Source organism: Bos javanicus, chromosome 13, assembly GCF_032452875.1.
Source record: "Bos javanicus breed banteng chromosome 13, ARS-OSU_banteng_1.0, whole genome shotgun sequence".
Taxonomy (NCBI): Eukaryota; Metazoa; Chordata; class Mammalia; order Artiodactyla; family Bovidae; genus Bos; species Bos javanicus.
In genome coordinates this window covers 75,789,636-75,803,662 of record NC_083880.1, presented here as the reverse complement: position 1 = coordinate 75,803,662, position 14,027 = coordinate 75,789,636, and the positions used below count along the sequence as shown (strand labels likewise).

General features: G+C 45.6%; 1 protein-coding gene across 26 annotated transcripts in view; it reads left to right on the top strand.

Annotated features, from left to right (window-relative positions):
- The window catches only part of ZMYND8 (zinc finger MYND-type containing 8), a 125,058-nt gene that overhangs the window by 36,846 nt on the left and 74,185 nt on the right, over positions 1 to 14,027 (top strand). For 17 of the 26 annotated variants that reach the window (XM_061437862.1, XM_061437853.1, XM_061437850.1 and 14 more), the window contains 2 exons: positions 2,585 to 2,733; positions 11,755 to 11,973. In XM_061437862.1, the coding sequence (XP_061293846.1) occupies positions 11,785 to 11,973 (189 nt within the window). In that variant the 5' untranslated portion in view covers positions 2,585 to 2,733; positions 11,755 to 11,784. The remainder of the gene's footprint in view (positions 1 to 2,584; positions 2,734 to 11,754; positions 11,974 to 14,027) is intronic. The other 9 variants (XM_061437863.1, XM_061437861.1, XM_061437859.1 and 6 more) reach the window with 1 other exon arrangement.

Sequence of the window (14,027 nt, the reverse complement as noted above, 5' to 3'; positions counted from 1 at the left end):
GCTCTGTTCTTCTTTCTCAAGATTGTTTTGGCTATTCAGGGTCTTTGTGTTCCTATACAGATTTTAAAATTGTAATTTGTTTAGTTCTGTGGAGAGCGTCATTGGTATTTTCATGCTGTTTAACCTGACCCAGAAGCTTGGAGATTATCACACGTCAGTTTGTCTCAAGGTGATTTGTTCTTCTTCATGGCTGTATCCCACTGTATGTTCAGGCCAACTCCCAGTTTGTGGACACGGAAGTCCTTTCTAGTCTTAGCTGTAACACCAAGTGCTGCAGTTGAATCATCTTGTATATGCTTTGCTGCCTTGTGACCAGGCCTGTAGAATGTTTCTAGGAGGAGATTGTTAGGTCAGAGACCCTCTGGAGAACGTGTGCATTTTCACGTATGATGGTGATGTGGGGTGAGGATCCCTGTGGGAATGAGAGGAGGTTCTCTCCGGGGAAACTTGCCAGTCCTAGGCTACATCTTTTTAGTGCATTTCCCCACTAACTAGCTGTTGTGTGCCTCTGAGCCATCCCTTTGGGCTCTCCAGGCCGCTGTTTTGATGTCTGTGGGGTGGCCCCTTGACTCTGAGGTCTCTTCTCCCTCAAGGTGCCTGTGGTTAGCATTTAATTTCCTCTCGGGGCTGGTCTCAGTGCAGCACTCCAAACGTTTGTTCAGGATTTTCCTGCAGCCTGCCTGGTGAGCAGAGAGAACTCCCTGGTGTGGATTGGATTTTGCAAAAGTGGTCCATTGTCTGAAGCATGCTGGAGGGTGCTCCAGCCCTTGGACCCTGGTGATCTGCCCCAACAGCTCTGGCCACCATCCCAGACACAGGCTGGTCACACACAGCAGAGCCCGCATGCTGGGACTTGCCCGAGAGTTAACCCTGGAACTGGGGAACGTCATCAGGCCATCTTCGCAGATAGTCATCTTTCTGAACTCTGTATCCCATTCTGCCACCTGTGCTCTTGGCACAGTCCTGCGCTCCTCTGGTCCCTGGAGTTTTCATTCCTCAAGCATAGCAGGGGCTCAGGCCTCTGTCAGCTAGTGGGAGAGCCATCGGGCAGGAAACGGATTCAGATCTTTGCAGGTGAAGATAGGATGGTTGTGTGAATGCTTGTGTTTAAATGAGGTACGGGGAGAATAAAAATAGAAACGGATTGTCGAGGGTGGTGTTCGTATTTTTCAGATGAGACGCGGGTGAGAATGCAGCTCTCTGTTGATCTCTGGAGGATAGTCACAAACACGTTATCTACTGGTGATTGGGTCACGGGAACTCTGGTGGGTGGGGTATATGTATATATTTTTTTACATAGTTATACTTTGTTAATCTGATAAATGTGAATAAATATTTGTCTTCTACCACGAGTTATGTTTGCCTTCATTTTCTTAAAAGTATGTGGCCTTCTTTTCTTGGCCTGTCTCTCATGGTTTCCTGCTTTTGCCATCAGCCTTGAGTTTGTGACTCTGGTAGCTCAGACGGTAAAGCGTCTGCCTGTACTGCGGGAGACCTGGGTTCGATCCCTGGGTCGGGAAGATACCCTGGAGAAGGAAATGGCAACCCACTCCAGTACTCTTGCCTGGAAAATTCCATGGACAGAGGAACCTGGTAGGCTATAGTCCATGGGGTTGCAAAGAGTCGGGCACAACTGAGCGACTTCACTTTCTTTCTTTTCTTGGGTGTGTGACAGCTCATGGCTGCTGGTTCATGACCTGGTCAACAGGGAGACAGTAGGGAAGGCTGGTGGTGGTTCTTGTTCAGTTGCTAAGTCATGTCTGACTGTTTTTGACCCCATGGACTGCAGCACATCCGGCTTCCCTGTCCTTCACTGTCTCCCAAATTCATGTCCATTGGGTCAGTGATGCCATCCAACCATCTCATCCTCTGCTGCCCCCTTCTCCTTTCGCCTTCAGTCTTTCCCAGCATCAGGGTCTTTTCCAATGAGTTGGCTCTCTGCATCAGGTGGCCAAAGTATTGGAGCTTCAGCATCAGTCCTTCCAATGACTGTTCAGGTTTGATTTCCTTTAGGATTGACTGGTTTGATCTCCTTGCAGTCCAAGAAACTCGCAAGAGTCTTCACCAACACTACAGTTCGAAAGCATCAATTCTTTGGCATTCAGCCTTCTTTATGGTCCAACTCTCACAGCCATGCATGACTACTGGAAAACCACAACTTTGACTAGACGGACCTTTATCAGCAAAGGGAATGGTGGGGATTTGGGCAAAATAGAGGGCATATTCCCTTCTAAAAACTGGCTGGCAAATATTCAGCTCGATCTGGTTGTATAAGGCCCTGCAGGCTCTGATTTTTTTTTTTTTTTTTAATAGAAGCCCCAAATCTAGGGTATTATGTGAAGTTTCTCAATTTTTTTATTTTGGCCATAAATTACAAATTTCACAGAAATGTTATATATGCAAAAGAAAGACCGTCTTACCTCTTTGAGACATGTAATGAAGACAGTGGGGTAAGTATATTCTAGGAGGATCAATAAGATAGCATTAAGTTTGGGGACAAAATGAGTGTGTCCTCCACACCCCGCTTCCTGCGGGGCCTGGTCCTGACTGTGTTAAAATACGTGATCCTGTGTGTCTCTTTCAGATCCTGGCTCCACAGAGAGAACAGCCCAGAAAAGAAAGTTCCCCAGCCCTCCTCATTCCTCCAATGGCCACTCGCCACAGGACACATCCACAAGTCCCATTAAAAAGAAAAAGAAACCCGGCTTACTGAACAATAACAATAAGGAGCAGGTAAGAGGCCCGGGAATGGCGTCCGCACTCTAGAGGGTGGGGCGGGGCTGCGGACACAGGCTGTTGTTTCTCTAACTGCCCGGCTGCTTGGCATTTAGGAAGCTGCCTTGCTCCGGCTGTCATTTGCATGGGACAGCAAGAGGAGCTCAAAATGGGCCTGGGGAGAAATTCCCAGTGGCTTTTCAGATCTCTTTGTGGGGACAGGGCAGTGACCCAGATAAGATAGAGATACCATGCTCTAGGATTTGGGGATATTCCTTGGATTTCTTTTTTTCTCATGTTGGCACTGTTTGCCCTCGTGGCCTGAGGATGTTACCCTGCTAGGCTGGGCTGGTAGGACAGTGTAGAGTTCTGCCTGGAGGGGGTGGTATGGCTGAGGCCTGTGCTCCCTTCTGGTGTCAATTTTCTCATCTGTAAAAGAATGGGTTTAGGACTGTGGTGAGAGACAGCCGCCCTCCCAACCCACTGCCCACTGCGACTTGGGTAATTGGTCCCCATCTCTTCTCAGAGTGCCCGGTCCCTGGCAGACCCCATCCTCGATGCAAACATCGATTCGCCATCTTATATCTTATCTCGGGGACCTTCTAGCTCTAAAATTCTGTGCTGCAAACTAGCTACTCTTCTGATTTAAAAAGATGAGAGGTGCTTTCGTGGTCCATGAGGTCGAGTCTCCTAGCGTGGAGCAAGCAGGATGCCCGGTTTCCTGATAACCATTTTAGAGGAGATTCCTTGGGATGTATTCACACATTTGTGCAGATTATGGATGTGGAAGTGGGCCCTGGGGATTTGAGGTCGAATAAAATAAGATTGTTGCTTTCACGGGAAGGAACCCAGCAACGGTTAAACGCCCGGGACTCTGAGAGGGGCCGTTTCTGGGCACGAATCTATTTTCTCTCCAAATTACACAGTGAAATGCCAGCGCGGCTGCTGCCCTGTGGCTGTGGGCAGGTTAACCTCTTTGAGCTTCATTTTCCCATTTTCTGAAATGAGAATAATGATCTTACTGCTACCAAACTCGCAGGGCTGTTGTGAAGAGGAATTGAGCTAAATGACATAAATAATAAAAGTTAAGCGAGAGTCTACACTAAGTGAAATAATCACACAGACTATCTGTGAAATAATTAAATAGCTTTGGAAATGTTCCAGGCCTGTGCTGTTCAGTGTGATAGCCACAAGCCACGTGTGGCCACAGCACTTGTAAAAGTGGCAGCTGTGCCTGAGCAACTGAATTTTTAATTGAATTTAAATTTACGTGGCCACCTCTGGTTTATAGCTGCCATGTTGGTCAGCCCAGGTTTAATGAGTTGAAACTCCCGTCACAGGAGAAACTGATAGCTTCTAAATAAGTTTTTGCAATTTGAAAAGATGATTTCAATGATCTTTTCAGTGATCTTGATCATTTCAAGATCTTGATCAAGAGCATTTGAAAAGATCATTTCAAATTGCAATTTGAAAGATCATTAACAGTGTTGGAAAAGTGAGTGAAAGTGATAGTCACGTCCGACTCTTTGTGATCCCATGGACTGTACAGTCCTGAATCCTCCAGGCCAGAATACTGGAGTGGATATAGCCTTTCCCTTCTCTAGGGGATCTTCCCAAGCCAGGGATCGAACCCAGGTCTCCCGCATTGTGGGTGGATTCTTTACCAGCTGAGCCACCAGGGAAGACCAAGAATACTGGAGTGGGTAGCTGTCCCTTCTCCAGGGGACCTTCCCAACCCAGGAATCGAACCGGGGTCTCCTGCATTGCAGGCGGATTCTTTACCAAGTGAGCTATGGTGGCTCAGTAATAGTGTTGGTGAGACTAATACTAAAAGCAGAACTTGCAGTGTGCCTGTCCTTTCATAAGCCTTTTTTTGTGTAAATGTTTGTAATGATGCTGTGAGGAAGGGTATAGTCGTCTCTGTTTTACTGGCAGAGAGGTTAAGTTACTTCCCCAAGGCCTGATAGCAAGAAGCTTAGGTCTGCCTGTCTGGCTTGAAGCTGCTGCCCCCACCCCAGCCCCGGTCCCCTGCCCCCGTCACCATTAGCCATCCCATAGCTGTTGGGCTTGAAGACTAAGAAAAACAAAGGCTATAAATAATCCTCAAATCTTAATTTAAGGCAAGCCCTCTTTTACCAGTTATCAGTAAAGTCATGAAGCAGATATTGTCCTCTCTGGGGAGAGAGAGTCTCCTAGTGGTTCTCTGTGTGTGTGCTCTCAGTGACTTCCTTCTGTCCTTTAAGAATTGGCTCACATTAAAAAAAAAAAAATTAAAACAAAAAAAAATTGGCTCACATCTCTCTTCCTAGAATCTGACCAACTTAGGCAATTCACAGGTTTTCTTTTCCCCCTTCCTCATCCACGGGTCCTCTTAACACTTAAACCTCATGACCACAATGGTGTATTTGTAAATCTGTGGCCAGAAAGTGGCCAGTGGCTGCTGTCACCCCAGAGCTTGACGCAGGGGGAGCTCATGAATACAGAAGGCACCGTGCATGTGGAGCCGAGCAGCAGGGATGGCCAGACACAGGGCGTGACTATACATCTGCAGAATGGGTCATCTTCCATAGTGATGAGAGAGTTTACGGAGCCGTGTCTCTGGAGGAGAAGGGGTCCAGACGTGTCGTCCACACTCCTTCCTGCCCCACTGCATCTGGGAAACCCACTGGGTGACCTTGTCCGTTGCTTTCCCATCCTGGTAAAATGGGGGTTTGAACTGGGAAGGAACATTCTAAGGTTGATTGTAGGTTTTTGTTTTTCACATCTAAAACTCCCTGGGGCTGAACTGCCAGGAGTTGGCAACAGAGAAATAGCCTGAACTGTAAAGAAAAGAAATTCCTGACCCTTGACCCCATAATTCACTCTAGTTTATAGTGTTTGCATAAACTATGCAAACCTTCCCTCGAGGCAGCTTCCCTTGAGCACTGTCTGTTTTCCTAAGGGTAACTTAAATCCTTAAAAAAAAAATTCTTCTGGACTCTTTTTTTTATCTTCTTTTTCCCTTTTTTTCTTCTTTTAAGATTACAGAATTGAAAAAAGTTATGGAATTAAATGCAAAATGTATGTCTCCATATGCTAGGTTTTACCAATGTAATTTCTGTTAGTCATCAACATTTGATGATCATGAGATGTCAAATATCAACTTATAGTTCCTACAAAAACTCAGAGAAATCCAACAATAGCTGGATACTGAATCTGTGTGCTCTATCTTTCTGCACTCCCCATCCCTCCCTATAGTGGTGTCCCCTGCCAGCTTTGCTCATTCCTTCTGCCTTTAGTGCTCTCTAGGCGTTCATACTCTTGATTTTTGGTATATATCAAAATTCTTCACCCCTTTCTTGTTTTTCTTCACGCTGAAATTTCTCTGTGTTCCATTGTTCTAAAAAGAAAACCATTCTAGCATAATAACTCCCCCCACCACCCTCATATTTTCCCATTTTTGGTAGAGATGGGTTATTATGAAGTAGAGTTACAGGTTTTAAATTTCCACCCATTTTTCATGTATTGGAGGCTCATTACTTTAGGTTAAAGCCTCTGCCTGGAATGCGGGAGTACTTTTAGGGGAGTTCTAAGAGTTTTAAGAACTTTAGAACACACTTTACTTTTAGGGGAAGGGTTCTAAGGTTTGTGTTTAATTTTTTTCAACCTTTTTGTCTACTGATTTTACTTGTTTAAAATACCTTTTTTAAACAAAGACTTACGGATTTTATTTTTTGGCGGTGGTGAGTCTTCATTCCTGCACTTCTCTGGTTGTGGGGAACAGGGGCTGCTCTTTGTGGTATGAGTGCTTCTCATTGCAGTGGCCTCTCGTTGCGGGGCCCAGGCTCTAGGCTTGAGGGCCTCAGTAGTTTCGGCCTGCGGGCTTAGTTGCTCCGAGGCATGTGGGGTCTTCCTGGACCAGGGATCAGATGCATTGAGAGGTGGGGATTCTTAACCACTGGACCACCAAGATTTTGCCACCTGGAATGGACCACCATCATCTTGTTTCACCTTCTAACAAAGGTGAGAAAGTATGTAAGCGCGTTTTTCTTGGAACTGGGAATGGGGGACACCCCAGAGCTTGGAAGGATGCTTCTGGTGTGTGGAGGAGGGCAGGTTGCTGAATGACCTCTGGTAGATGGGGCGAGAAATACCTTTTCTCAAGTGACATTGGACCGTTGTTGAGAAATACCAGTCTATCTGCAGTTCTTAGGACATTTTTGAGTTTGAATCCTTTGGGAGGTTCTCTCTCCCTCCTCTCCTTACTTCTTTTCTTTCTTATTCAAGTATTGAGCAATAATCTGCTAACAGATTTGTGCATAATGGCCTTAGGTGTACCTTTGATCAAATATGGCAGAGAAATGACAGGGCCCCTGTCGCCTCCTCTGAGTTCAGGGCTGTACATATTCATAAGGAGGCGAGCTGGGACTTATTATGTTGGGCCCATGCATTGTCTTGGGCTTCCCTGGTGGCTCAGACTGTAAAGAATTCGCCTGCAGTGTGGGAGACCTGGGTTCGATCCCTGGGTTGGGAACATGCTCTGGAAGAGAGCATGGCAACCCACTCCAGCGTTCTTGCCTGGAGAATCCCCATGGACAGAGGAGCCTGCGGTCCATGGGGTCACGAAGACTGGGACACGACTACGCACAGCACACAGCACAGGCATTGTCTTAAAAACAGGTTCCTTGTTGGGTGGGAGCAGTATGTTAACAGCCAAGATGGATCAGGGGACAGTCAGTAGGAGTGCCGATCACTGGAGCCGAGGGCCTTGAGGATGCTCTGCCCTCCTGCTGTTTCTCTCCAGCACCATCCTCATGCTCCAGGGCCGAGCAGTTTTTCTTTATTTTGCAGCCCTTGTGTATTTTTATCAAATGCAGGAAAACACAGGCTGGAATGAGGACAGTTTTCCTTCTCTGTGTTTCCTGTGTGGCCCCAGAAGGCATTTGAGTCTGTGGTCCTCCCCAGACATGTTCTCCGGTTTTCACAGACCAGGTGTGGCCCAGCGCCTGTTTCTGTAAATGAAGTTTACAGGCACAAAGCCACGTCCACTTAGTGACACCTCGTTTGTAGTCACTTCTGCTCTCCTGTGACAAGAGGGTTGCAGTAGAGACCACACGACCTGCGAAGCCTCAGCTGTTCACCTCCTATCTTTATAGAGCCCTTTTGTAGAGAAGGCTTGCTGGCTGCTGGTATAGGCTGGGGTGTTCCATGGGGTGTCCCAGAAGCCGATGAACAAGCCTGTCTGTTTCTCGTTAAGCTGACCTGTGGAAGGAGCAGGGACATAAGAACGTGTGCGCTCGGAGCCTGCAGTTAGTCCCAGAGCAACGCGTGTTCAACCTGCTTGCCTGGCTCTGAGAACACACCTTGTGCATGTGGGGGACAAAAAAATCATAACTCATTCTACCTGAAGTGATTTCCCTTTCCTTTTATTAAATGTTGCATATTTATCAGATTATTTTTATGGCCCAGAAAACACTTACAAGCAGCCGATAAGGCCCGTATCTGATTGGCAAGGTGATTCCCAGCCAGCTAGTTCTCATCAAGGATGAACCCTCCTAAAAAAAGGGCAGCCTGGTCCACCCGCCTCTTGGTCCTCCCGGGAACGCCCACCCCTGGCCAGGTTGGGGTAGGGGCAGGGACATGGAGGAGGGGAGTTTAACTTCTCAAGGGGCAATAGCCTGGCTTCTGTTAGATGGAAAGGACTTGGGTTGCCTGCTCAAGGGATGATGAGCTGTCACATTCTGATTCTTCTAGTTTCATTGAGGTTTTCATGCCTCTTCCTGTTCTATTATTAACTTACTGAAAGGAAGTTGGGCCCTTAAATACGCCTTCCTGCTATCTTGCAGAAAGCCGCAGTGCATCCTGGAGGACCCCACTCAGGTTAGAAATAGTTCTGCTCGCTTGATAGGTCCAGTTTATCTCTCTGGGGGTTCCTCCGTCTTCCCCTCCCCCAGCCCCTCCACTTTCACACCCTCCCCCATAGAAATTCAAGCAACCATTTTTCCTAGGCAGAGAGCAGGCCTCTGCCTGGGTGACTCTCAACTGAGGGCAGTTTTGCGCCCCACCCGGGGACCTTGGGCAGTGCTTGGAGACACTTTGGGTTGTCCCAGTTTGGTGCGTGGCGGGTGGAGGTGCCCCCGAATGATGCCACAAATCCTCCAGTGCACAGGAGCAGGTCCCCACAACCAAGATTGTCTAACCCAAGATGTCATCTGAGTTGAGAAGCCCTTACTCTAGATGCTGTTATCTTTTCCTGTCCCCTCTATTATGTTTCTAGTTGTCTTCCTAAATTTTAGATTTTTTTTCCCGCTCTACTTTTTTGCATTAGCAGAAGTTATTTTTTTTTTTTAATTTTTACTGGTGTATTGTTGGTTTATAATGTGTTAGTTTCAGGCACACAGCAAAGAGAAACAGGCACATAACGTATGTCCAGTGTTTTTTAGGTTCTTTTCCCGTGTAGTTCATTACAGAGTATTAAGTAGAGTTCCATGTGCTATACAGTAGGTCCTTGTTAGTATTCTGTTTTATGTATTGTTGGGTAGTCACTCAGTCATGTCCAACCCTTTTGCGACCCCGTTTCCTGTAACCCACCAGGCTCCTCTGTCCATGGAATTTCCCAGGCAAGAATACTGGAGTGGGTTGCCATTTCCTCAACCATTTCCTGAACCAGGAAGATCCAAACCTGAGTCTCCTGCATTGAAGGTGGTTTCTTTATCGCTGAGCCGCTGGGGAGACCCATCTATTTTATATATAGTAATGTGTATATGTCAATCATAATCTTCCAATTCATCCCCTGCTCCCTTTACCCCCTGGTAATCATAAGTTTGTTTGGCAGAAGTTATTTTGAATTACAGAGAATGTTCTCTGAGGGGGTCACTGAATCATCAGAATCTCTTTTGCATTCAGCTTCATCTTCTGTGGGGCATAGGGGTGAGAGAAAGTGCTAGGACCCCCGGGTGGGAGTCCTTGCTTCTGGACTCGAGGGGTCAGATGAGTCTTTTAAGCTTTTTTTTCTCATCTGTCCACTAGGACTAGTGGTGTCTGCCCTGAGTGCCTCTCTGGGGGATGGTGAGGACAGAGTGAAGATGGTGTGTGTGACAGTGTGCTGAAAAACGTGACACGGACAGAATAGCCTAATGATGATATTATCTGCTGGAAACCAAGTAGAGCACTCTAAATGTTGAACTGAAACAGGACTCAAAAATTACACAACCGCCCTTATGAGTCTTAGCTCTTTTCTTAGTAGAAGTGAGTTGGGAGGCTTAGAAGGATTGATTCATAAAGATCTGCTAAGCAAGCATCTCTGAAACTCTTTATCAAGGAAGGTGGAAGTACCAGGCATTTGGGAGACATTAAAACCTCATAATAAAAACCAGGAGCAAGATGGATGCCTGCAATTGTGGTCACTCTCTCCCATTATCTTGGGGGGGTCCTAGCTGGTAAAATAAGGAGAAAACTAAAATGATACACGAGTATTAGACGTGGGCCGACAAAACTAAGGTTACTTAGAGATGATAAAAGTTTTTAATCAGTAAACTATTAGAACTGTGTATATATAAGTAGTATTAAAAAATCTAATAGCGCTTCTATGTACCAACAATAACTATTTAGAGACTGTAATGGGAAAATGACCCATTCACACAGCAACAAAAATTATGCAGTCCCTAACCAATACTTGAAATCTTTATGGAAAGAACTATAAAGTTTTTCTGAAGGACAGGGAAAAGCTTGTTAACAAGGAGGTTTTTTCCGAGGTAGGCATTGTGGCTGTGGCTGCCCTGTTGTCCATGGAATCAAGGCTAAAGTGGGTTGAGTAGCTTTCCCAAGGTCAAATGGGAAGTTATCAGGTCATTTTGAACACATACCCCTAGACTTTCTCATGCTTCCTAAACAAGATTTCTTACTGGTCTCCAATAGGCATTTTCTGAATGACTTTCTTCTGAGGGATTGTTTTCAGTTTCTTCTGAGGGATTGTTTTCAGAGAGTAGCTTTGCCGGATTTTGTAATGTATCATTTAGTTCATTCAGTTCAGTCGCTCAGTCGTGTCTGACTCTTTTTGACCCCATGGACTGCAGCATGCTAGGCTTCCCTGTCCATCACCAACTCCCAGAGCTTGCTCAAACTCGTGTCCATTGAGTTGGTAATGGCATCCAACCATCTCGTCCTCTGTCATCCCCTTCTCCTCCTGCCCTCCTTCTCTCCCAGCATCAGGGTCTTTTCCTATGCATCGTTAGGGAAGCATTTCTCTTGCTATTTTGGCGTAGGGAGGGGTCTAGCTCTCATGAATTGGCACTTCCAGCTCTTATCTTTCTACCCTTGTTTGTCTTCAGTAAGAAACGTGGCTTCTCTGCAAATACCAGGGCCTCCTGTGTTTGAGAAGCATGGTTTTAGGAAAGCCTCTTGTTGGCTATAATTCTTTGTGCATTAGGGGTGGCCTTCAAAAAAATGAATGATCATTTTTGGTGACTTATTTCCAAATGGATCCATTCTCCCATGGCCCATTGTTGAAAGACTCCCAGGGCAAATTGCCATACTTGCTTGGCTTTTTACATTTAGACTTCCATATGTTGGACTTAAAAGTGTATTAGCAATATTTGTCATGGTGGCGCTGTGTTAATTGCATACGTTGTATGATTCCTTTTAATTCCAACCACAATCCCATGGAGTTAGATGTTATTAACCCCATTTTACAGATGAGAAAATTGAAGCTGGGGGGGTTAAGAGACTTGCCCTGGTCCTGCAGCTGGTAGAGCTAAATTTGAACCCAGGCATGCCTTGGTTTTAGCCGTTGAGCTCTCCTGCTAGGCTGCCTGTTAACTCTCAGACACCAGCTTTTCAAGTCATGGCCTCTTCAAATACAAGATCGAATAAATAAATCTTAATACCTAATGACTTGCAAATTCTATTTTAATATAGAGTAGAGTAACCCCAGATAGCTTTTTAATGAATGTGTGTAATGCTCTGATTTTCTTTTGTTGTTATTGTTGTATTTGTTCAAATTCCTTTTGAGAATGCACATTTGTTTTGAAACCAAACCTGTCTTTCTTGCCTACATTTCAGTCAGAACTAAGACATGGTCCGTTTTACTATATGAAGCAGCCACTCACCACAGACCCTGTTGATGTTGTACCGCAGGACGGACGAAATGATTTCTACTGCTGGGTTTGTCACCGGGAAGGCCAAGTCCTTTGCTGTGAGCTCTGTCCCCGGGTTTATCACGCTAAGTGTCTGAGACTGACATCGGAACCAGAGGGGGACTGGTTTTGTCCTGAATGTGAGGTTAGTTCCTGATGAATGAATGCATTGTCTGCCTCGTTTACTCTCCTTTCTGTTTCTTCCTTTGATATCAAATTTTTCAAATAATCCAAACACAAGGAGAAGAGAAGTTCTTTGCCTTCCCTCTGCTCGGTCCTGATCGTCCCCCTTTTTGGGGACCGACACTGGCAGTGGCCTTAGCACTCCAGCTCTTGGAAAGACAATCGCACTGAATATTGATTTTGATTCTTTGTGGGTTTTTGGATCACTCTGAGATCTTCAGCCTTCTCTGATTCTTCTGGAGTGCGCATTCCAGAAGTTACAAACTTCTACCAGTTCATATGTTTCGAGAAGATCCCGAGCTCTTTTCTTACTTCTTGGATGTTCTTTCCTGCTGCATCACTGAATCCTCGGTAGTAGCCAAGCTGGAAGGCCAGTGTTTGTGTGTCCTACGTGGGGGCCATCTGATGCTCTTTTGCATGCCTCTTAAATGAAGAGGTCCAGGAAGTCCTCTTACGATGTGAGAAAGACTTAAAGAAGGGAAGGAGCCATGGAGCCATGGGAAAAGGCAGTGGGTACGGAACCGAGTCAGAAGCACGCTGGCACAGTGAAGGGAACGTGTATATTTCATTTGTAGCAAAGCCTGAACACTCTTCATGAAAACAATTATGATTTCCACTCTTCTGAAGTGTCTTCTAGTCTTGGGAACATCCATCTGAGATGCTTTTTCCAAATGCTGAAAATAAGAATTTTATCTAGAAAACAAAAACGAAGTGAAACAACAGCAGCAGCAAACAAAAAGAATGTCATCTACAAAGTTATTTAATGTGGAATGTCACCTCAATTCAAAGGTACATTGGTATTAGGTCTCAAATGAGGATGCTTTCTATGTAGGAAATGGAAAGTTCTCAGATGTTGATCATGGGGGGAAAAAGGCAAGCTTTAGGATGGTGTCTGTAATACCGCTTTTGTGTACAGTAAAGGGAAAATCTGTGGGAAGAAATTAGGTGTCAGATCAATATGATGACATTTTAATGGTGTTATGCCCCTAGAATTGCAAAAGATGATCCCTGATTCTCTCTGGGTTACTTTAGACATTGTTCAGCAGTGGCCTCCTGTTCAGATCCAACCTCATTCTCTGCATTTAACTGTGGAAACTGGAGCCTTCATCTGTTTCCTTTGTCTTGACCATTCCTTCCCAATTGTTTAATAATTTCTCAGCGAAGATAGTGGCTCAGACAGGATACTTTTGCTATAGAGAATAGAGCTTGATGAAAGGCAGCTGAAACCATAGGGATTTATTATCGTGTGTAGAAAGAAGCCAGAGGCAGGACCAGGACAGAGTTTGTTCAGAGCCAGAATCTTCACATTTTGTTGTTGAGGTGATGTGTCCCTGGCCATAAGATGGTAGCTGGAGGTTTTATCACGTGTGGCTAGACAGTAGTCCTCCTGGGAGAAGTGTGTCTCCTCACATCCCTTTTTATCAAGCAAAAGACATGTCCTTGGGCTCCTTGGTCAGGATTGGCTCACCAATCCCCAGGCAGGAAAGGCTTGCAAATGTCTGTCTGGCCCCTTTTCAGTCTATATTGTAGGACCCAGGCATTGCCAGCCAGGAGGACTGGGCTGGGGCTGGGAGAGAAGAGGTCTACAGTTGAGTGAGCAACTCAGGTGTTCACAGTGGATAGTTACTTGGAAACGAACTGGAGTTCAAACAGATGTGTGATCTGTGTCTAAGACTTTGAGTCCTGGATTTCTTCCAGGAGTGAATGGGTGAGGCGGTCAACTGGAAGACTAGCTGTTTCCGGTTCTGGTAGCTGAACAGTTAGATCCGTGCATCATCTCCTCTTCCGAGCACCTCTTGTGTTGCCCTTTTTTCTCAACAACCAACCATGAAAGTTCCTTTTGGAGGATCCAGAGATCTGAAGAATGGAAACAAAATCCAGATTAGTTGGAGAAACCTTGCTTTGCTCTCCCTACACAGGTGATTCAAGAGTGACATCATCCGAGTTGGCTGTTTTTGTTCTTGCTGTTACCTAAGGATTCCACAGTTCTGAGATCTGGTACCAGTTTATATAGCA